This window comes from Delphinus delphis, chromosome 13, assembly GCF_949987515.2.
Source record: "Delphinus delphis chromosome 13, mDelDel1.2, whole genome shotgun sequence".
In the NCBI taxonomy this organism is placed as follows: Eukaryota; Metazoa; Chordata; class Mammalia; order Artiodactyla; family Delphinidae; genus Delphinus; species Delphinus delphis.
The window spans coordinates 66,715,821-66,739,896 of NC_082695.1; the positions used below are offsets into that span (position 1 = coordinate 66,715,821).

General features: G+C 40.2%; 1 protein-coding gene across 1 annotated transcript; it reads right to left on the reverse strand.

Moving 5' to 3' along the window:
- Positions 1 to 2,354: 2,354 nt before the first annotated feature.
- MEX3C (mex-3 RNA binding family member C) lies at positions 2,355 to 23,713 on the reverse strand. The gene is made up of 2 exons (XM_060029079.1): positions 22,879 to 23,713; positions 2,355 to 5,395 (listed from the first exon to the last, which is right to left on the reverse strand). The coding sequence occupies exons 1-2, from the start codon at positions 23,609 to 23,611 to the stop codon at positions 4,170 to 4,172; spliced, it is 1,959 nt and encodes a 652-aa protein (XP_059885062.1). The 5' UTR covers positions 23,612 to 23,713; the 3' UTR covers positions 2,355 to 4,169.
- Positions 23,714 to 24,076: the final 363 nt, after the last annotated feature.

Sequence of the window (24,076 nt, forward strand, 5' to 3'; positions counted from 1 at the left end):
GAGGACTGACTCCAAATCTGAATGAAGTCCTACTGTGGGTAAAATGCTATCATACAGCATTGCACACTACAGAGAAATCTTGCCTGAAAGGAAGAGTCAATTGATGTGGCAAACTCTGTTATTTTAAGAAATTGCCACAGCTGCCCCAATCTTCAGTAACCACCACCTTGATCAGTCAGCAGCCATCAACATAGAGGCAAGACCCTCCAGCACCAGCAAAAAGATTAGGACCCACTGAAGGCTCAGATGATGATTAGCATTTTTTAGCAATGAAGTATTTTAAAATTAAGGTATGTACATTGTTTCTTTGACACAATGCTATTGCACACTTAACAGACAACAGTACAGTGTAAACATAACTTATATGTGGTGGTCTTGAACTGAACTCACATTTCCGAGGTATGCCTGTATTATAAATATTCCTAACCTGCATTATTTATAAAAAGTTTTGGAATGAGAAAAGCAGAAATTTAAGGGAGGGGAGGTTGGTAGCAGAGTGAGAACGAGTGTCTTGTTTTTATGCTAACACATCCACTGGTAAGAATAATCTGAAGTATAATAACATTCCTGTACCTTTTTTTTTTTTTACATCGGAGGATAGTTGCTTTATAACGTGTTAGTTTCTGCTGTACAGCAAAGTGAATCAGCTACACGTATACATACGTTCCCTCTTCCTTGGATTTCCTTTCCATTTAGGTCGCTACAGAGCAGTGAGTAGAGTTCCCTGTGCTATACAGTCGGTTCTCATTAGTTATCTGTTTTATACACAGTAGTGTATATATGTCAATCCCAATCTATCCCACCCCCCCTTCACCCCTTGGTATCCATACGTTTGTTCTCTATGTCTGTCTCTATTTCTCCTTTGCAAGTAAGTTCATCTATACCATTGTTCTAGATTCCACATATAGGCATTAATATGATATTTTTCTTTTTCTGACTTTACTTCATTCTGTATGACAGTCTCTATCTAGGTCCATCCACGTCTCTGCAAATGGCACAATTTTGTTCCTTTTTATGGCTGAGCAATATTCTGTATCTATTTTCTAAACCTAATTATTCTAGCCTTTTTCACTCTTGCTAAAAACCTACTTTGCAAGGGGATTCTTTTGATAAAATCCTTTACAGAAAGAATCACGTATCATTATAGTAACTAAGCTGCTAGCTGATCCAAATGTTTTCAGTTTAGCATCTAGCCTCCAAGTTTGTGTGAATGGAATGTCAAGTTCTTCTCAATAGGTCTGTCCAATTCTGGATTATCCACACTGCAGATTATCCAGTGTGGTGCAGCAATTCCCTGGTAACACAGGTCCATGGGGTTCCTGGAGCCTCTCCCACAGTATGTCCTTAAACAAGAAAATGAATGTGGGCATGTGAGGAAAGGCAGATTCAGACGGAGACCTTGGATAAGTGCTTATCAGTTTTGCTAACATTACTTTCAGACAAAGTTTTGGCTTCTTCTGGCAAGGAAAGCCTCCAAAGTAGATTGTTTTTCAAGGTCCCCTCAAAGATTCTGACCTTATATTAGGTAAAGGTTAAATTCATATTCACTGTTCATTCAATCTGTGCTGGAATTGTATAAATACTAAAACACACTCAAATAATTTAACTTTCAAACTTCTGAAGGCTAATCCTAAAACTAGTAAAATGATTCTACAGGGCAACGATCCTGCCCATCAAATCTATATATTCCAGAGTCGTCTAGCACAGCCTGAGAATTTGTCCAAAACTTATGATGAAAAGACTTCCTGTGGCTAACACCTCTAAGTATTAAGAACAGAATTTTGGTTTTATTAAAATAATCTAGAACTGCCTTTATTCTTGCTTTTTAACAAACGGCAACAATTTATTCCAGTCAGCATCAAGTCAATTTCATGAACGGAGTAATATTTTTATCAACCGCAAAACCTTTCCGAAGGTACTTAGGAACTAAAAATTAAAAACTTGTACCTTCATATTAGAAAAACATTAGTTTTATAGTTTTAGTGATAGAAAGACAAAAATCTGTAACAAAGGATTGAAACAGTAAAGTCTAAGTTGGGTTCAGGATTTTAGTTAACATTAATATGTATAAATCATTCACTATTTTATTTACAATTAGGTTAATAGTGGTTATTTGTGGTCAACTATATAAACATGCAACTAACTATACAATCTGACACTAGCCAAATCTCTAGTTTTACCTAATGTGACACTTATTTAAAGAAAAAAGCTAAATTCGGATAGGAGCATAAGCAACAGGGTCACTGGCTGAGGAGGGGAAACACTGTAAAAGGAAATTTTCAATTCTGGCAAACAGCAGTCTCCCAGTCTAAACTAATGATCACATGAAAAACACCAAGGAGAATACATTCAAGTTAATGGAAACAAGTCTTTATTAAGTAACTTTTAATATCAGAAAAATAAAACTCTTATAATTCTCTTTACAGCAAATATATAATATCAGTGCTTTGGCCATCTTAAGTTAAAGGCCCTTTATCATAAAATATATGGTTTTAAACTTTACTCAAATTGAATTTATAATCCCTATGACTTCCCTACATATACATAACAAAAGAGTGTAGTAAAATTAGCAAATACTAAACTATATTGATAATTTATCATTCTTAGTTTGTGGTTTTTAGAAACAGTACACGCACCTAATATATGTCGATTCCTTGGCTTATTAGTTGCAGTGTACAATGCAACAAAATACAAAATACATGCTTGGTGAACATTCGTTTGTATCTACAAGACGGCAGCTAAAGATTAGGTTTCAATACTGACATATAACTATCCTACAAGCAATCAGCATTACATCATAATATGCCATCAAGGCAGTTTTTTATACTGAAAAAATCAAAATAAAAACCGTTATTTGTAAACTTTTATACGAAATGTAACTCTTCAAGTGGAAATAAAAAATAAAATTTTGTCTATTTACTATTCAATACACATAGGATTTCAATTTTTGTTATACTGAGAAAAAAAGCTCTTTGTGTTGGGAAAATAACGCTTCAAAAAATAATTAGTAGAAAACCCCACCAGTATAATGTTCTGTCCGTTCAATGCCAGCACAGGTTTGGGAACATACTGAGGATGAAGTCACAGACATCCACAGGTGAAATGTAAAAAGTGTATCTTAAAGAAATCTTTCCTTTTGATTGGAAATAAGTTTTGAAATGAAGTAAACTGATTGGAGGTCATCACAGCTGCTTTTGTGAATTATGCTAAGGGTGTTATTATCCCTCTCTCCCTCCCCCCTCCCCTAAATTACTAAAAAATAAAAATATATTTATAATGTGCAAGACGAATATGGATTGAACATAAAATGTTTCACATTTTGATCTATAGTCTAAAAATTAATCAATAGCTTGATCAGACTAATGAATGGAATGTTCGTATCCTCAATTATTAGCCAATATAGGTGCATCCCAAAGCCCTTCCTGAAATGGAAAAACCCAGGTGGCCGTTTCCACACTCACCAAGGGAGGCAATGGGTATGAATTCACAATCGACACAAATGCATTCCTGATCCACTGATCATACCAGCCGTGAGCACTCTGGGCGAGATGAAGGTCAATGTAGCAGTTTTTGTCCCAAATTATAACCAGTGATCGAGTAAAGCGCCATCAGCCCCTATCATTACCAGTAAGTCATCACAATGCATTAGAAAGTTACTTGCAATCCTGCAGAATTAGGCATAAGTTGTTGTGAAATAAAAAACAAACAAACCTATTTTGTGAAAACTGGCAGTGTAAAGAAGGCAGCACTGGAAGTGTCTGAATCATCTGTAATGCCAAGTACCCTCCATAAACTCTTAATGTGGTTAGGCTTTGGGGCCCATCGTTTTGAAATCTTAGACGTATACGCTTTTCTCATAGGTTCACACAACCTATGATTATCTTCACTCAGCCGAGTTGAACGTCAGCTTTAGCAATTCTTACACAAGCTATGTCTCTGAGTCTACAGGATAGTATTAATAATTCAAACCAAACTAATAGACAAGAGACCACTTAGGTTTAGTGTTACCACAGCAGCCTTTTATAAGTTTACTAACAACTTTAGCCTAATCCCAATAAAGCCTGATAACAGTCATAAGAATTCATTAGGAAGTTTACTGGGGGTACCATTATACCCATGCCTTTATGAGTCCATATAGAGATATAGTATTTATGTATATATATATATAGTTAAGAGTGAATTTGGATTGCCTGAGTAACAGCTGTCTGGCAAACTGGACATGATGGCGTTCTCTTTTCACAGATCTTGTTGGCACATTCCATGCAGAAGAGGTTGTGTCCACATGGAACTAGGGCAGCAATAACTTCATTCTCAAAGCAAATCACACAGTCGTGCTTTCGTCTTGATTCTGGTGGTGAGCTAGAGGTGGAACCACCATTGGAAGAGGAGTAACTATTGGTACCATTAGAAAAAGCAGGGATGTATATTGGAAGGCCAACATGGCTGCCTGTACTAGGTGGGTCGCTCCTAACCCTCCGAGCAAGTGGGTGTTCAATGCTCTCCGGAAATGTAGGAGACAGACGAGGAGTAGACGGCTGACTTCCTCTGCGCTGAGTCTTCATGTTAGCAGGAGGATCACTCCCAAAGCCAGAGAGCGGGTTAACTGGTTCAAACGGAGTCCAGATAGTTTGAGCGGATGTTGGTAAAGAGTCAAAGGCAGGAGAATCAACCGCAAGATCTTCTGAGCCTACAGAAGGTAGTGTATCTCCAAACCAAAAGTTTCCTGTGCTAAAAGGGCTTGTTGGACTAAAGTCTGCCAGCCTATTGCTTCCAAAGTAGGAATCTGTGGAACCACTTCCCAGAGAACTGGAACTATCATTTCGATAATTGGAGATCATTCTGGCACGGCTAGGAGGAACTGGATTGGAGGAGAGCCACGCAGAGCCGAGCGTGCCACCTTCAAAGCTTACATCAGTACCGTTGTAATGGAAATCATTCTCTTCATTGAGCTCAATGTAGTTTCCTGTACGCATGGCAATATGCATTTCTATTTCTTCTCGTGCTCGGTCAACATTCTCGGGCATCCCTGTCACTTCAAAGACGGGCTCCTTATCTCTGCTTGGAGTTACTATGTATGTGTGGGTCTGCTGCTGAATTCTTTTAATTGTTGCTCCTTTGGGTCCAACAACTAATCCTACCACACGATAGGGGACCCTGACTTGAACGGTGGTCTGACCAGGCAGATTAGGACTGCACGACAACCCTCCCAGGGCAGGGCCATTTTTGTTTCGAGATGCACGAATCATGGAGAAGTGCTCTGCAGCTGAGAGGATTTCTCTTTTGGCCATGGCAACATCTTCTTTCCGTCCAGTGACAACAAAAATGGGCTCTTCACCACGAACAGGTGTCTTGATATACGTGTTCGTCTTGGCTCTCAGCGCTTTAATTTTACAACCTGTTAGAAAGAAATATTTCGTAAGTATCAACATCTGCTTCAATAATATTGATAAAGACAAATCACAGAAAGCTCCTTTCAAGCTAAAAGTCTGCGTCTGGGCAGTTTTTCTTCCCTCTTTAAGTTTTAGAGTTTTTTCTTTATCACAAAAACTTATCACTAGATGATGATAAAGCTTTCCTAATTCCTAGATCCTGAGGCATACTTTCCTGGTGATCTCTCATTCTCAGGGAGGAGGTGACACCTCTATTGGAGGTCTTTAACTCAGAGGTCAGGCTTATCGTCTCTTCCTCTTGTTATCAGTCATTGCAAATGATGCATGAAATAGGCCAGCTACACTATAAATGGGTCTGACTTTCAGAACACTAATAGTTTACTACCGTGCAGGGTGTTGGTGGCAAAGAAAAACCATTAATGTACATGTGAGACATTTAACATCTATCATCTTATTTAATCTACATAACAACCCTAAGGATGAGACTATTATACTCCTTTTATTCCTAAGGAATATAAACCACAGAAAAATTGTATAACATGTCCAAGTTCACACAGCAAGTAAGAGGCAGAGCCAGAGTTAAACCTAGTCTGACTTCATAATCTATATAGTCTTTTTGCTCTTCCCAGAACTTCAAATTCCACACAACTATACTGCGATAAAAACTCTTCAACTGACATCCATTTAACTGTCTTATTATTTTACCTTAACATTACTCTTTCCTCTGTAAAAGTCAACTGATGACAATGGCAAAATGCTCAAGGCTAGTACATCATCTCTTTTCTGTTCCATCAGTTGGATTTCAGGCTTCACTAAGAATCAGTTGTTTTGATTCCAATCTGTTTATACTAGCTGCACTCATGCATTAACTAAATTAACAATTACATAAAGCAGTAACATATAAATGTGAGAAGATGCTGAACTTGTATGAAAATTGATTATTTTTTAAAATTTCAATAAAGACGAGTACCTTAAAGAAAAAAAAAAAGATGTTGTTGAACTATGGGTGAGACAACTGTAAAATCCTGGGGTAAAAAAACTAACACAGAATAACTTTGCTAAATTCAAAAGAAACATATTGGAAATTGTATGGAATATGGTCATTGAATGTGGTTTTATCAAAGGACTATGCTGGTTGGCAGCCCCATTCTCAAATAAAAGGCTTTGGCCCTAAATCCTGAGTATGTTTAAGTTAAATAAGTAAAATATCTAAGACACCTATGCATAACTACCCATGATTACTTTTTGGAGTAATCACCCATTACCAGTGCCAACTGCATAAGATTAGAGGGTTTCGAACGGTAACAAAGATGTCAAATATACAACTAAGGCATAAAACTCTGGGGTTATACTTTTCAAAGGTCTTAACGTGAAGCTTGCCAGAAGTACCCTCCACCCCCGACCAAATAGATCTCCTTGCCTCCATTCTTGCCTCACTCCCATCCATTCTCTATAGTCACTTTAGGCAGATGATGCCTTCTAAACAAAGCACCTATCACATGCTCACTTCTTTGCATAAAGTGCTTTAATGGCTTCTGTTTACCATAAGGATAAAGTCAATAGTATGGCACACACAAAGTTCCTCTGTACCTGGTACCTGATTACTTCTCTCTAGCCTTATCTCTGTACCCCTCTCCTTTCCCCCTCCTCACTTCTTAAACTCTGTGGGTGTGCTTCCACCATATTAAGCTCCTATGCATGCTCCCTTGCTTCCATGATCAGAATGTTCCTTTATTCTTGCCCCTTTACTACCAGCTCTTATTAACTCCTGGTAGCCCTTCAGATTTTAGTTTAGATGCCTCATCCTCTATGGAGCTTCCTCTCCCTCAGGACTGGTTTGTGTGCGCTCCCTAAGCATTCTCAAAGCACTGGGTGGTTGGCTATAAGTATATGCCACAGGGTGGCCATATAACATTTGTTGAAACAAAGATCATTTTTCTATATAAGAACACTGGGCCCTTCTTATACACATTGCTTTGCATCTAAGCATTTTTGTTGCGCTTTCCCGGCCTTTCATATTCTGGCCCCATAATGCTAGTCCAACCCTGTTGAAGGGAGTTGATAACTTTATGCTATGAAGCTACTGAATATGTTATTCAATAACAACTTCACTCAACCTAGCACTGAACTTTTGGATCTGAACCACAAATGAAGATCCTGTTTCTCCTTCCAACAAATTGTAGAACTTAGAAACGGCCACTTTCTCACTGCTGGATCTTAGGTACCTATCATGAAAACACTTTCAGAGTCAGGTTTTCTCTAACTTGAAGGTTATATTCAAGACTAGGGGGTGGGGGTGGATGGGTGGTGTAGCTAAAAGCAAAATTGCAAAGAAAGCACTTAGTGCATTAACTGGAGGAGGTAAGAAGGGCCGAGTGCAATCAGTCTAATTTACACTACTGTAAAACATGAAAGTTTTTATTATAGAGTGCTGCTGTAAGTTTATATTGACAATGAACTACAAGGTTAATTTGATAGTGTAACTTCTGAGCATAGGAAAATATATCTGCTTTTGCTCCACAAAAGAAAGTGAACTGGAAGATCAGAACAATAAAACTTCTACGTCTACTTATCATTTATACAGGCTAAATCTCTAGGAAACTCCCTCAGTCAGCACAGTAGGTGCTGCTTGAGGTTGAGAACTGCAATCATTTTCCATTGGCCAATACGTGACTGATGGAGAGATGCCTAAGAAAGTCTGAAAGGGTGGAATGAACGCCTAATTCTTCATACTACACACGCACGGGAGTTAATATCATTACCTGGACACATGAGTTTCTTCTCTGAGCTACAACTCAACAAGAAGGCAGTCTGCTAGAATCACACATTTCTAACAAAGAGGGTCCTGATCATCTTGCAGAAAAACACTGGGACACTTCTATTAAGGACAAAGGGAGAGTTAGCTTGAGAGTCTAGGGTTGGCCCCTCTCAACCCTTACTGTAGTGAACATTAGAAAGCTGCATTAAGAAACTTCTCTAAATGCTTCTGAGACTATAAGCAACTGTCAGGTGCACCTTAGTAGAATACTTTAATACCGAGTAGGTATATTAACTAAGAAAATATGCCTAAAGGTACACAGACACTATTGGGCCTATGGATGGTACAAATAAATAGATGTTTAATACATGGCTCATTAGGAAGACAGAGAAGACAGATGGTTGGAGTGTGGACCATCTCTCAGATAGGGCCGTAAGATAGGCCTACCCTGCCCAAAAGGGTCATGTGCTTAGGTTTTGCACATCAGGGGAAAGAGGGAACAGAAAGATAGCAAAGCCAATCCCTTATACGCCACTGCCAAGAGAAACAGAAGTATTTCTTTTCGCTCCTAAATTTTATAAGACAGTTTTAACACAGTAGCCTTAACTCAGATCAGGAAACCCATAGGAAACCTCATCAATCACATTATTGTTTCTATGAGAACATGCATATTCTGAGCTCCCAACAACCACCACATGGTTTCTAGAATATATATACACGTTATAAAGTTTGGGACAATTTGAATAGGCAGAGCTCTAAACAGATGGCACAGACTAAGGAGAAAAAACCAATTTGTTTTACTATTTTGCAGGTAGAGATGGTAAAAAAGCTTTTTGGAGTATTTTAGATTGAGTTTCTATTTGAAAGTGCAATGATATTTTTAAAAACCATTGAAAAGTTTATAATCTCCGAGTGTCACAAAACTCATAAGCCATAAAGGTACTGAAAAATTAGACTGCACTTTAAAAAAAATTGCTGCATGGCAAAACTCACCAAATACAACATAAAAAAATTATTTACGACTCACATCACAAATGGCTAATTTCTCTCTTACACAGGTACCCATATACCTACCCTTATATATCAAAACACCAAAACCCAACAGAAAAAATAGGTGAAAGAAATAGCTCACAGAAAAGGAAATATATAAATGGCTCCAAACATGAAAATTTCCATTTTCATGTGAACTGAGGTATCATTTTCCATCTATAAGACTGTCAAATATCAAAAACAAATAAACAGTGCTAGTAAGAATGGGAAAAAAAACCCCTCATATTTAGCTGCTGAGAGTATAAACTCCTCAAGGGCAGTTTGCAATATCCATCAATATTACAAGTCAAGTATCCTTTTGCCCCTACAATCCCACTCATAGAATTGAGTCTGTAGGAATACTTGCACAGGAGCAAATGACCTTTGCATTATATTACTGTTTGTATTAGTGTGAGGCTGGTATAGCCATATAAGGGAATACTCTGCTGTCATAAAACTGGTTGACTTAGGGAGACAGGGTAGGAGGGTGACAATTTTCCTTGTACACTTTTATTTCTTACAAAATTTGAACCATACAAATGCATTAGTTTTTTTTCCAAAGAAATATTAAATTAGAAAAAAATTTAAATTAGTTTTGAAGAAATGATACGTTTTATTACACTAAGCATATCAATCAGGCTTTTGGCTAGTTCTGAGATTTAAAAAAAATTTATGAACAGCAGAGTAAACGATTTCATAACCTCGAAGCTGAATAAGTCCAAGAAGTAAGGACTAATAATTGTTTTCTTACAGCTACAAATAAAATCCGACATATGGCAAGCTCTATACCAGACTGCGTAGAGATTAAGAATTAGAATAGCACTAATGACTTGCATAGCTGCAATTTTATTTTGATTTGGAAGTAAATTCTCCCAAGAGAAAGTCTCCAACTTACCTCCCTCCTGTAGGAACCCATTTCCCCTTTCTCTATCACTGTGGCTGGGACTGTGCTTCACCTTAAAACTCTTCAGCTGCAGCCAGAATTCTGGTCCTCTCACTCCCTGGTAGAGTAGCAAAGATTGGGTCTTGCTTCTCCAGGGTAAAGAGAGCCTCTTCCACCAGCTGCCTGAGCAGTTAAGAGGGAGAGGTCCTCTGTTGCTGGGAGAGGAGTTGAAGAAATGGAATTGAAATGATATCTTCAGTGTTGATGAAACCATGGTTTGCCATATCAATTGAATAGGTTCCAAATGTTTCAGTAAATATGTGTACAATGGGCTGCAACATAAAATGTTCCTTTGCAAGGGGTGGGGGTGTGTGGGGGGACGGGTCACAGTCAGAAAAGCTTAAAAGCACTAGACTAGATCTTTAAGGCCACTTTTTAATTCCATGAAACACGTGGAATGACATACTTAGAAGAACCAGATGTAGAATTACAGTCTGTAATGTAGATATGATTCCAGTCCAAATTAATTCACCTTAAAATAGGAAGATTATCCAGATTACATGGGTGGCCCTGACCTAATCACGAGTCCTTTAAAAGAGTTTTCTCCAGCTGGCTTCAGAAGTAGTCAGCTGTGCTCTGGCTAGCCTGGAAGCAAGCAGACTATCTGTGCTTGATCTGCCCATGGAGACCTCGTGGCAAGGAACTACAGGTGGCCTGTAGGAGCTGAGAGCTAGAAGGAAAATGGAGGCCTCAATCCAGAAATCTTGTTCTGTCCTTTTTTCTTTTTTTTTTTTTTGTGGTATGCGGGCCTCTCACTGTTGTGGCCTCTCCCGTTGCGGAGCACCCGGACGCGCAGGCTCAGCGGCCATGGCTCACGGGACCAGCCGCTCCGCGGCATGTGGGATCTTTCCCGACCGGGGCACAAACCCGTGTCCCCTGCATCGGCAGGCGGACTCCCAACCACTGCGCCACCGGGAAGCCCTGTCCTTTAATTTTGCTTATTACCTGCTTTAGTTTTTTAGTGTTACCCCACATAGTGGCTTCAATGTCACAAATTTTTTAGTTTACAATTCTGTAGGTCAGAAGTCTGACATGGGTCTCAACAGGGCTAAAATCAACGTGTTTGCAGGGCTGTGTTTCTGGAAGCTCCAGGGAAGAATTTATTTCCTTGCTCATTCAGGTTATTGGCAGAATTTAGTTGCTTACCATCATAGGACTGAGCTCCCTGCTTTCTTGCCGACTGTCTGCTGAAGGCCATTCCCAGCTTCTAGAGGCCACCGACATGGCTTGTGGCCCTGTCTCTCCATCTTCAGAACCAGCAATGGAGGTTGAATCCTTCTCATATTTAAGATCTCTCCTCTTCTTGTATCTGACCCAGATGGGAAAGTTCTTCTGCTTTTAAGGACTCCTGTGTTTACACTGGGCCCACCCAGATGATCTCAGACAACCTCTCCATCTCAAGGTCCATACTCCATATACATATTCAGAGTTTCCAGGGATGTAGGGTGTAGGCATCTTCAGGGAAAGGGGGTTTATTCTGCCTACTGCATTACCATTTTTCCCTTTCTCCAATTATTTCCTCCATTCTTCCAGGTCCCTGACTTTTGAACAAAGGAAAGTATTTGGTTCAGAAAAAAATTTAAACCCTAACCCAAGAAGAGAGACCCAATGTCCAGGGCAGTCGCCAGATATAAGTAGCTAGATATAAATACAAGAAAAGTCTGGGGATCACAGGCACTGGAGTAGTGTGAAGGGATAAACTATTGATAAAAATCAAAATAGGTAGAAAAGAAATAGATAAGCCAGGGTGCTGACAAAGACAGGGTGTTTATGTTGAGACATAAGTGATTTGGTAAGAGATGCACAAGTAAAACCTGGCCTCCACTTGTCCTAAGGGATTTAGCTAGGTGTTCCTAGCTAAACCACTCCTTCTTTGGCCCAAAACATTCACAAGCCTGATGCTTAAACTTACCCATTCAAATATTAAGTTCCCTATAAAGGTGCTGGTGCTAATTCCAGGTGATACACAGGAACTACCATAATTTCTGCTCTCAAGGAGCTCACAGTATAGAAAGGAAAGGAGCTCAGTAATGAGAACAATATGGATATAATACTGATATATAAGATAATACTGATATAAGATAACTGCTTTAATGAAAACAGGCATACAAAGCAGTGGGAGCACAGAAAAGGAGAGGGCTTTGTTGCTTACAGAAAATGAAAGAAGACTTCAAAGGCATTTGAACTTAAGCTTGAAGAAAGTAGTTCTGCCAGGTGGGAAGCAAAGTAGAGGGAACTGCAAGTGCCAAAGCAGGAATCAAGAGCACAAGATGGCCACACCTGGCTCAGTGTTGTGGGAGCTTTAAGTGACTGGAGGGTAGAATGGCAGGAGAGCAGGTCAGATGGGGGATGATTCAGTCTTTAACATGAGGCAAGGGAGTTTAAAGTCTATCTTGTAGGTGCAAAGAACTTTTGTTTTTTTTTAAAGAAGTCCCAAAGGTTATGTGAAGTGTTGCAGATTTTCGACAGAGGATTTTGTTTTCCAGAAATTAAATTCACTGTATTTCCCATTCATTTCATCAATCAGCTACAAATATAAGGTGATTAAGAAAGCTAAAACCCTTATAAACACACACCAAAACTGCGAGTATTTTCACTTTGGGTCATCCTTGGGGTATATCTTTCTTCAGAAATTCTCTCCAAGAGGTTTTATTTTAAAAGGGAAATCAGTATACACACACACATACAGAAACACACTTTAATAACAATGAAGAGGGGGAGTGAAACTCCTTGAGTAGTTCTTTTTACCTTCAAGAAAATTAGAACTCTGGGCTTGATATTTAAATTACCCCCAGCTCCCACCCCATCCATCTCCTAATTAAGTGGCCATGACTTACCTTCTCCCAGATTTTATCATCTCCTAAACATGCCTTATTCTTCCTTATCTCTACCCAGATATTTCCCTAAATAACCTGGAAAACCCTCCTAGTACTTCCCCTCCCCGCCCCCCCCCCCAAATATTCTGAGTAACAAACTCTTCTGAGTAATAAACACAGTCATTTGGAAAAGATGAAGACTGTGTGTGTGAAAGGCTCTATGAACTCAAGAATAATACAAATATAGATATGACTTTATCACAGCTACCACTTACTAATACTATTCCGAGGTCTAGTTTAAAGGAAATAATATAAGGAAAAAAACCTGATTATCTGCAGGACTGGGTTCTAATCTACCACCAGAGTTTGCTTGTGATTTTAATGTTAGGTCATTCAACCTCTAGCTCCTTTCCAATGCTTTTATCTTTTGACCTAGTCCCTTTTCTCCTAGGAAATACAAAATCACTTCTGAAGTCTAAAAAGCACTTGGGAAATCAGATACTACCATATCCCACATGCGTACATCTATTCTTCCTTTCCTCAAGAAAAGTAGGTTGAATTATACCTGGGAACATAAGACTTTGAACAGACCATCACAAACCATCTTTGGGAGCTCTAACAGGCCACCAAACCTCTATCTCTCCCTTCATGGGTGAGGAACTATAATTAAAGTTACTTCTCTCATTTGGTTGTTGCAAGGACTAAATGAAATAATGTATTAAAAATACTTATTACAATGCCTGTGTTCAGTAAAGGACAGCTTTTTTAGGCTACCTAACCCCCCTCCCCCCCACCATTTCAAGTATTTCATGAGTAAACTGAGCCAATAGGCTTGGCTTTGAAATAGTAAAATTCGTAGCACTTTTCAGTTTTCCAAACTCTCCTATATTTTCATTTAATCATAACAGAGTAATGATTGGCTTAATAGCTTTAGGAAGGATAGGGATAGGAAAGAACTAAACTGAAAGAGCTTAGAGACATCTCCCAGCTGGAAAGTCAGATCTCAAACACAAGTTGCCTTAATAATTCCATACTCCTCTCACTACTCCATACTATTTTTCTCTAAAAGCATTAGAGAAACATGTTATTTTATATGTACATTTCATGATATATTAGAATTAATGAGGGGATCATATTCTTTAATGATTTTATATATAAATAAGATCCCTTTCCTCTTGGAAGAGTCTAGACAAGACTATTCAAAACACCTATAATTTTACAAGGACTCAATTTTTCAGTATTAAGAGCTTCACAGACTGATGAACATCAGCTAAATCCCAGTAAGAGAGTGTTTCTTATGCACACAACTTAATCCAACATTTAAATAAATTGTTTAGATTAGCAATGCAATGGATTCCTAAACGCACAATATAGAAACAGCTTTCCTTTCCTGGGTTCACGGGCCCTTCTTGTAGCTCTAGTCAAAATTTTCTGAAATTTTCTGTTAAGAATACTGTTTCACTTTAGACATCACTATGTCAACACTTCAAACGGCTTCATTTATGTGATCTTAGTTTTGATTACCAGTATTCATATGGACATCTAATGCCCTAAATCAAGTAGCATCTAAAACAAACAGATCCAAACAACTTTAGGTTGACTGGCTCCTCAAGTAAAGGCTAGAGGGAAGAAAACGCCACAACATGAAAACTAAAATGATAAATAATAAAATGGCAAGTTTCTAATCCAACTATTCAGTTCAATAAAATAAACAGCAAGTATCTGCTATGTTTCAGGTACTTTAACTGACATTAAGATGACTGAGATTCAGTTCTGCCCTCACTGACTTGTACCAAACTTCAAGCACCAAAAGGATTTGGTGTCTACATGTGTTCAAGTACAGATATTGATCTGTCATTTTCTTTTCTTATACTGTTGGCTACTGGTGGTGTTCAAGCCTTTTATATCCTCGCTGCTTTGTCTGCTTGTTCTACCACTTACTGAGTTGGAGTGTTCAAGTCTCTAATTCTATTAGCTTGAGACCCTGAGTAAGTTATTTGTATCCCCATAGATCTGTTTCCTTATCTGTATGGTGGAAATAAGAATGGATCAAATGAGATGATATACTACCTGACACATTTAAATGTTTGTTATTATTTTTTTTAAATCAGATGAATCAATTTTCTATTGAAAGTTTAAAAACATTAAAAAAATTTAAATCCTGAAGATAAAACTTATATTTAGATTGTGAAAAGCATGTTAAGGTATTATAAACTTTACAAAACTGGGAGGAGATATGTTGAAGTCAATCTAATTGGTAATTTGAAACCTGGTTTACTTTTACATGATTTTAGGAACTCTTTTTGGAAAAAAATAAGAATATAAGAGCTACAAGAGATAATCTAGTTCAATCTCATATGTGAAGAAAACTGAAGCTGAGAATTGCCCAAAGTTATAAACTAATGATTCCTAAAATTCCCAATTCCCTAAATACACCATTCTCTCAACCTGACTTATTTTCCTACTTGATTCTTAGAAGTGGAGAATTCCCTGCATACATAAAGGTATTTTTAAAAACAGAGGTTAAACTAAATTTAAAAACCCCCTCCTTTTTCACGTAGTTTAGACAAGAGGATCGACATACTTAACAAAAGAAGGGCTCATATTTGGCCTTTCACAAAAGCTGTGACACCCAGAAGAGGGTGTAAATTAGAGATGAAAGGCAGAACACTTTTCCTAACTGGGGATTTTAAAATTACATTCATGCCCTTTGGAGGATGTTAATAGAAAGCTGAGAATTACCTCTGTATGGGAATCATATAATGGAATCAGATTCATTCGTAAATGATTCTCTTCCAGACTATAGACTAGCTTAGGTCTTTACCAGGAAATACATTTCAAAAGTGCTGATTTTAAATAAAATTTTAAGACACTGTAAACTTTAAAAAATATAATATATATCACTAACTAGTGGTATATATGTCCTATGAAAAACTTACTAAAATGACAATTTTTGGTTTCAACTAGCATTTGCTCAGCGTACAAATCTAGCAGTAAAAAAAATTATAAACTTTACCCTGCCTCATATATAATTTATTACCTTTATACTTTCCACTGTACAGTGAATCTGTACTAATGACATCTTCTCATACCTGATCCTCACAACGGAGAGCGGGTGGGGGAGGGCTGGGAAGAACAGCTGGATGGACTAGCTTCCCCCCAGCAGAGGAAACCGAGACTCAGTGAGGTTAAGCGATTTGTCCATGGTAAAGCCAGCTCTCTAACAAGTCTCCTAACTCCAAGTTCAATGTCCTTTCCTGCAGGTACTGCTGGAAAGGTAGAAGATAAGCCAAAGGGGAGGGGAGAGTGGTATAGAAAGGGGGACAGTAATAAAAAGGTCAGCCCAAAGGGCAAACATTTTACACTGGTAACCTTCTAGTAGTTTGGAACTATTACCTCCCCACTCTCCTCTAACTACGTTTAAGATGAAACTACTTTATGCTTACCTTCAACTACATCTGCAGCTCATGAAAAAATTTTATTATTTTAAGGCCTAGTCTCATTATTTCACGATACCACTTTACTTGTGGTCAAATCAGGCTCCCCTGCACACAATGAACTGCAGTTTTTGCTTACTGGACACAGGCAACAAACCATGCCCACACGAATTGTTCTTAAATCTCGAACACTGGCATGAAAGAGGTGCTATAATTATGCAGCATAACTTAAAATTCTCAAAATCAGTCATGGAATAAAGCCTCAAAGTATTCAAATAACATTATGCTGTGCATATTCAATTTAGCATAGTTTGGCTTGGTATCACTAGTATTAGAATATCATTTTAAAAGCTTAAATATCAGATGTAATCCTTATAAATGTCTATATGGTACCTAATGGTAGTACGGGGAAAAAGTTAAAAGTAAACATGCATTATGGTATATAAGCCATTTGAGAAGGATTAAGATGCAGTTTAATAAATATATCACTTTAGAATCACCTGAAGATCAATGGGATTTTAAAACAGATTATCCATAATCTGTTTGGAGTTTCCTAAAGGAGTTTTTTTTTTCTTTTTGCCTGCGCTGCGCAGCATGTGGGATCTTAGCTCCCTGATGACCAGGGATCGAATCTTGCCCCCTGCAGTCTTAACCACTGGACTGCCAGGAAAGTCCCTAAAGGAGTTTTTAAACTGCGAATACAATTTCCTATTTAGTATCTTATGGCCACTTTTTTTTTTAACATCTTTATTGGAGTATAATTGCTTTACAATGGTGTGTTAGTTTCTGCTTTATAACAGTGAATCAGTTATACATATACATATGTTCCCATATCTCTTCCCTCTTGCATCTCTCTCCCTCCCACCCCTCTAGGTGGTCACAAAGCACCGAGCTGATCTCCCTGTGCTATGCGGCTGCTTCCCACTAGCTATCTATTTTACGTTTGGTAGTGTATATATGTCCATGCCACTCTCTCACTTTGTCACAGCTTACCCTTCCCCCTCCCCATATCCTCAAGTTCATTCTCTAGTAGGTCTGTGTCTTTATTCCCGTTATGACCACTTTTATCTATAATTTTTTCATTTTGAGTTTAAATTACAAATCCTATAGGGCATAAATTACATTTAAAAAATTGTCACAATCCCATAGATTTTAAAATAATACTGTGGTAAACATCATGAATATTTTGGCTCTCTCCTGTAGGCACATGATTGTAATGTAATTACTCGCCCACTTGAAGTTAGGTGTGTCCAGATGACTTGCTCTGATTAATGAAATATGAGTGGATGTGATCATTAGTACTTCTGGGTTTAACATTTAAAGACCAGGGTGTGCTGTGCCACTGTCTCTCATCCTTCTGGCACAGGGGAAGACCAGCTAACACTTGAGATGGTGGCTGCTTCACTGGTCTAAGACTCTGAATGACTAAAATGAGCACAGTCCCTGTGAATAAGAAATAAACCACTGTTGTTTCAATACTGAGATGCTGGAGTTCTTTGTTATCACAGCATCATTTAAGCCTATCTGGAGAGAGGTGCCATTTGCCTAACAGGCATTTAGACATCAGTTCATTCTAGTTCTATCACCTTAGACGAATATAGTAATGTGTGAAAACTGTCTGCTCAAGCTGAGGAAAGGTGAACGAGATTAACAGAGTGGTTCGAATTAATTTCAGATTTAACTTAACACAAGTAGTATGTGCTTATCACTTACAGTTTCATATATGTCAATTTATTTGTGTACAATTCATAGTCCCCAGAGGTGTTGTAGATATGATTATACCCAGCTGAAGAAGAATCTGAAGCCTAGGAAGTTTAAGTGATTTGTCCAAGACCACAAAGTGAGTTACTGGCACAGAGTAATCAGAATTTAGGAATTTTAATTTCTGATTGCTGGCTCTTTCCAATATATCACAGCTGAGCAGAGACTGTTAAAGGCAAATTGGGATAATTTGCAACAAATATTTTTATATTAAAACATACATTCTAAAACATTTTTTGTATTCAGTTTAAGACAAAAGCAATAAATTCTTCAATCTGTACAAATATTAAATTCATTCAAAACCAAATCCATAAAATATTAAGCACTGTCTTATAACTAAATTCCACCTTTCCTTGAAAACTTAAAATGTAAGAACTATCTAGAATTCCAACCCACAGACATTGTTGGAAATTTTCCTCAATGGAAATCTCTAACAGATTAATAGTTCTCAAATACTTGATTCCCTGGATCATTTTGGCCACTGGCATTTCTAACAGGGGGCAGAAAATACACCCTTGAATTACCACTTTATTTTCCATTTCCTCCCTAGTGAATCAAATAGTTCATTAGCTGAGTAAGGCAGGAAGAAAAGGCAGTAGATTCCCCACCCATTTGCAAAACAATTATAATAATCGAACCTTCCCCAATGGTCCCAGAGCTAATACAAACTATTATTTAGATTTTAAAGCCTAGAATAATGACAACATTTAATTTTTAAAGCTAGCATATATATACACACAAATTAACTTTCTGAATTATAAATGAGAGTGAATTTCTAGTTAGACACATTAGAACTAGAATGTTAGAATGACCTGTGCCTTCTGTGTAGTAGACACCAAAATTTTATTAAGTAAATTAATTTGGACAGTAATATTTTAAGTTGTGCATATTAGAAATACAGTACCCCAACCCATGATTAGGGCAGAAATTAACCCAAAATATTACTAGCCTTTCTGAGCAAGATGCTTCAATACTGAGGCAGCAATGTAGAATGAGAACTTTATCTTTACTAGCAAACAAACTGGTCTAACCCCAAGTTCCACTATCTGAGCAAGATACCTATCAGCACCTCAGTTTCTATGTCTAAAATGGGGATAAACACCTAGCAGAGTTAAGCGGCATGTAATATAGGAACTGGCAGAGAGAATGCCAACAATCCCCCCTCTTCCACAAAAGAGACACCGGGCTTTAGCATTATTCTGAAACTATTTCTCCTCATGAAATGTATATTTTTTCTTAAACAGGGAATTTATGTACAAGACCAAGCTTTCTCTTTTTAGAACTTGGAAGAGTGGTTCCACCCTAGGAAACTGGGAAAAGTTTTTCACAAGGGTGTATTTAAGACAACTTCAAGCAATGTAACATATTAACTGTTTAAAAAGTGACAATATACACAATCACTGGGGATCAGTGGAGAGAGAGCAGCTCAATAAAGAAGAAAAAAATTTCTAAGAAGGTCTAGCTCAGTGATAGCCAAAGTAGGGTGCAAGAAAATTCACTGGAGTGCAGAAAAAAAAAAAAAATCAAAACACTCCAATTTCCATCTTTACCTCATCCTTTTAAAATTGTTTACATGTTTTATAATGTACAGTATATCAGCATATGTATTATTCATAAATATCCAGATACTGAGAGTATTAGTTTAAATGTTTTTTGACAGTATACAATTAAAAAAAAGCCAGAAATAGCCCTTCTTGACTAGGAGGCTAGAGAACACACATAGACCATCAAGTAAATAACTAATGTAAATAGTTGAAGAAGTACATTAATCTTAAACAGTAATATAAAACCTTGGATTACAAGTCTTTAGCCTCTTTTCAGTTCCTGGCTTTGTTGTACAGTGTTGTTGGTTTCAAAATGAGATGCACACTTAAAAAAGGGGGCCAATTGAACATTCACAAATGACCATATGCTGCTGGGGAGTATAAATATGAGGTCAACGCTCTGCAAACTTTCATCACAATCAAAAGCAGCGGTTTGTTTTTCTGAAAGACAATGGAGCCAGAGGCCATCTACATGAGTTGCTAGTCTATATGACTCAGAATTCAATTTGTCCTACTCTTTGCTTCAGAGCTGGTCACAGATGTCTCCATCTGTGACATAATTATTTCCAAAACCAATTAAGAGATGTCAAACAGAAAATTATGACTTCAGGTAATGAATAAAATGGCAGGAAGGAATAATTCTTAAGGAGGAAAATTTTGTTCATTCAAAGCAAAAAGTAAACTAAATGATTTGCCCTGTTTATTCACTTAAGGAAAGGGGAAATTATCACACTGTAAAAGGACGCAAACATTAGAAGTTGCCTGCAGGAGTGCGACAATAACTTTACAGGTTTTATCATGGTGCTGCTGAGAGGTGTTCGTGGCAAAGGGAGTCAATGATCCACTAGTTGAATGGTTCAGAACAGGAAAAGGATAAGACTTTTTGTTCTTAAGATAAGATAGAGGATGATGACATACTTTTAACAGTGCTGTCAACTCTGGGAAAATATTAAGCGTAAAAGGAATAGTCAGCAATTTGTCTCCATGCTCTAAGACATAAATAGATTCACATTTCCTTATTAACCAGTAAGCTCGGCCCTAAAAAAGAAAAACTAAAGACCATTTCATTGCTATAACTTGGTACAAAATACAAACTTGGGATGAATTCAGTTTACTTTTAAATAATGGATCTGCATAAAGGTAACAGTCTGCATAATTAAGGAACATTTAATCATGCTTTAAAGGGTATAATACAGAAGACAAAAATTTGTATTAAACTAAATATACAAAAGGTATCAGTATCTTGTCCCCTAGTAAAACTGTCCTGTAAGTGTGCTTTTCCTTCATTATCCTAAACTGTCACCATAAGCACACTGAAGCAACTTGTGCTGAGGAAGTGTCACTGTAGTAGGGCCTGAACAGACACCTTCCCAGCCCCTTTTCACCACTCTCCTAAGTATCAGACCCTAAGTATCAGAAAAAAAACTTCCCCTCCCCCCCAGCAGCAACTTTCCAACCATACCTAGAGATTATTTCTCCACACCTTTCCTCACACTGTCCCTCATTCTTTCTTCCATCTCCATTTGTTAAAGTCCTATCCGTTCTCCAAGGCCCTCCAGGGTTGATGTTCTTATACGTACCACTTTGTCACACACTATAGTTAATGCCATTAACTACAGATTAGATTAGCGCCATTCCACTGTTTATTAGACTGTTAGCTTCTTAAGGGCAGCCGAGTTAGTCTGAATTAACCTCACATTCCCAACTGCCATAAACTCAAGGCCTGGCAAAATACAAACCTGATACATAGCAATTCCCCGATGTTGTTATCCGAATAACCAACTCATTCTGAGTCTATAATTTGAGATGTTATAATTTTATTCTATGTGAGGTGAAACAGTTCTTTCCTGGATTAGTATCTTCAGTATTGCAAAAACGAAACAACACAAACAAACCAAAAAACAAAAAAAGGCATGCAAAATTTATCTACCAAACTACGGAAATAAACTCTTAATTGAAGGGCATCAGCTTTGAACACTGCCTTTAAGTACCAGTCACCAGGCAGTCTGAAATACGCTATTTCCTCTAACCAGACTTCAGATGGATTTTTCTTATTAAAATCCTAGAGGTAAGAGATGAGCCAACTCTGATACTTGAAACCACCATTTCGACAGACCTCTTATTTATGTACTCTAGACCACTTGGGAAAGATGAGATCATTTAAGCAGCAGCGCCATCACTTCTCTTTATTTGACCCCGACAATGCTCTCAACCTAACAGGAGAAAGACATGCATCAACCAGGTTAAATCATACTGTAATAAGGCAGCGGCAGGTAGTATTTACTCCTTCAATAAAGGGGAAAAGAGCTACGCTAAAGAGCATAAGACCTTCCCTAAAAATGTCGGATACAGAGGTACTCTGGGCATCCCTTCCCCCACCTCCACAAATCTACTCCTGGAATCTGAGACCTAGGTCCTTTGTCTGAGCAATGTGGGAGGAGTCTGTCTGCAGTACTGGTGTGCTGGCAAGTGAAGAGAATTTACTGAAAACTGTATAAACGCATGAAGTTCCTTAACTCAATTACTTTACTGTCCAATTTTTCTTCATCGTGCACCCTAAAGTGCTCTAAAAGGTACCCAATGTGCCTTTTCGAGAGTTAAAATGTATCGAAACGAATACAGTAAGATCAGAGAGTTAGCAAAAAACCTAAGTTTTTGAACAGCGAAGGGGCGGGCGGTAAGAACGACCACTTGAACATCCCCGTCCCTCTCGAACGAGCTCTTTCTACAAGCCTCCATTTCTTCTTCCCAACAAGCCGTCCTAAGGCAAGCTGAGCGCTTTTACAAAGACGGTCGGCTGCGCAAACTTGCAATCTCAAAGCTTTCCATGCACAACACCGAATCCACAACCGACCCGACCTTTTACCACCTCACTGAGGTTTTTGGTGCCACGCCAGCTGGGTGTTCCAGGAATACAGCCCGAGTAAAGTGAACACCGCCGGATAGGGTGGCCCGAGAAACTTAGCTGAGATGAGAGGAACGCAAGATGAGAGGAACGCAAGATGAGAGGAACACCGTGGGGTATTCGCAAGGTGACCCATCTTCTCATCTCGTCGACCCTCAGCTCCTCCCAGACCCCTTCCCGGTGGACCTGGAGGACTCTCCGGGTTCGCCTTTTCTGCCCCAAGCTCCTTTCTTTCGTCTCCCCACCCACGCCCGGGGGCCAAGCCCAGCTGGACACCCCCCACACCCGCACTCACCCTGGCGACCGACAATCTCGGCGACATGCTCGGAGCTGGGCACCGGGACGCACTCGGTGGTGTTGACGCTCTTCCTCCGAAGCAAGGCCGCCTGCTCCCCGTTCAGGGCGGCCGCCGCCGCCCCGCAGCCGCCTGGGCCGTAGGCGTGGGACAGCATCGCCGCCATCATGCCCTGGGCATCGTCCCCTCCGTATAGCACCCCCGCCGCCGCGGCCGCCTCCCGGGCATCGAAGCCGGCGGCGGGCAGCAGGACCGACCCCAGGGACCCGCCCGGGATCGGCTGGGTCTGAGAGGCGGCGGCCGCTGGCGGCGACAGCAGCAGCAGAGACGGCCGGTCCTCTTCCTCTGCCTCCTCCAGCTCCTCCTCCTCCAGCAGGTCTCCGTCCAGCTCCGCTTCCTCCCCCTCCTCCTCGTCCTCCTCCAGTTCCAGCTCGGCCGCCTCCGAGACCCCGGGCCGGCCAGAAGGAGTCCGCTCCTCCGGAGACAGCCCCGCCGCCCGCCGGGCCTGGCCCTGCGCCGCCGCAGCCCGGAGCGCCGGGGCGCCGGACTCTGCCGGGCTGGGGTCGTCGAGGCCTAGCGCGGCCAGGCGCTCCCTCAGCAGGAGCCCGTCCCCCTCGAGCTCCGGGCCACCCGCGGGCGGTGGCAGCGGCGGCGGCGGTGGCGGCGGGGGCGGCTGCGGCAGGGGGGCCGGGGCCGCCGCCAGGGCCAGGGCCGCGGAGCTGCCGCTCGGCATCGCGGCGGCGCGCTGTCAATGGCGGCGGCGGCGGCGGCGGCGGCGGCGGCCGGGTCAGGCGCGGCAGGCGGCGAGCCCCATGGCGGACAGGGCTCCGGCCCTGCTCAGCGCGCAAACACCTTTCCTCTGGGGAGGCGGCGGGGCTGGCGACCCGGGCCGAGCAGCGCCAGGGCCGCCCGGAGACCGGAGAGGGCGGGGTGGAGGAGCAGGGGAAGGTGGCAGAGGTAGGTAACTAGGTGGGTGGGTGGGGACGGCAGCGGGGCGGGCTGGTGGAGGTGGCAGCGGCTCCCCTCTCAGGGTTTCTTTTGTTTCATGGCCTCAGCCAGCCCCCGGCGCGCGCGGCGGCGGCAGCGACGCCCCACGCCGCTCTCCGAATGAAGCCGGCACGCCCTGATTGGCCGCTTTTAATTGCTGGGAGCCCGCCCTCTCCTCCCCGCAGCCTTCTAAATCCTAGCCCTAGCCCCA

Coding starts and splice junctions, on each gene's coding strand:
- MEX3C (XM_060029079.1), bottom strand. CDS start 23,611: ATGCCGAGCGGCAGCTCCGCGGCCCTGGCCCTGGCGGCGGCCCCGGCC. Junction 5,396..22,878: donor CGAGATTGTCGGTCGCCAGG/GTGAGTGCGGGT, acceptor TCTTTCTAACAG/GTTGTAAAATTAAAGCGCTG.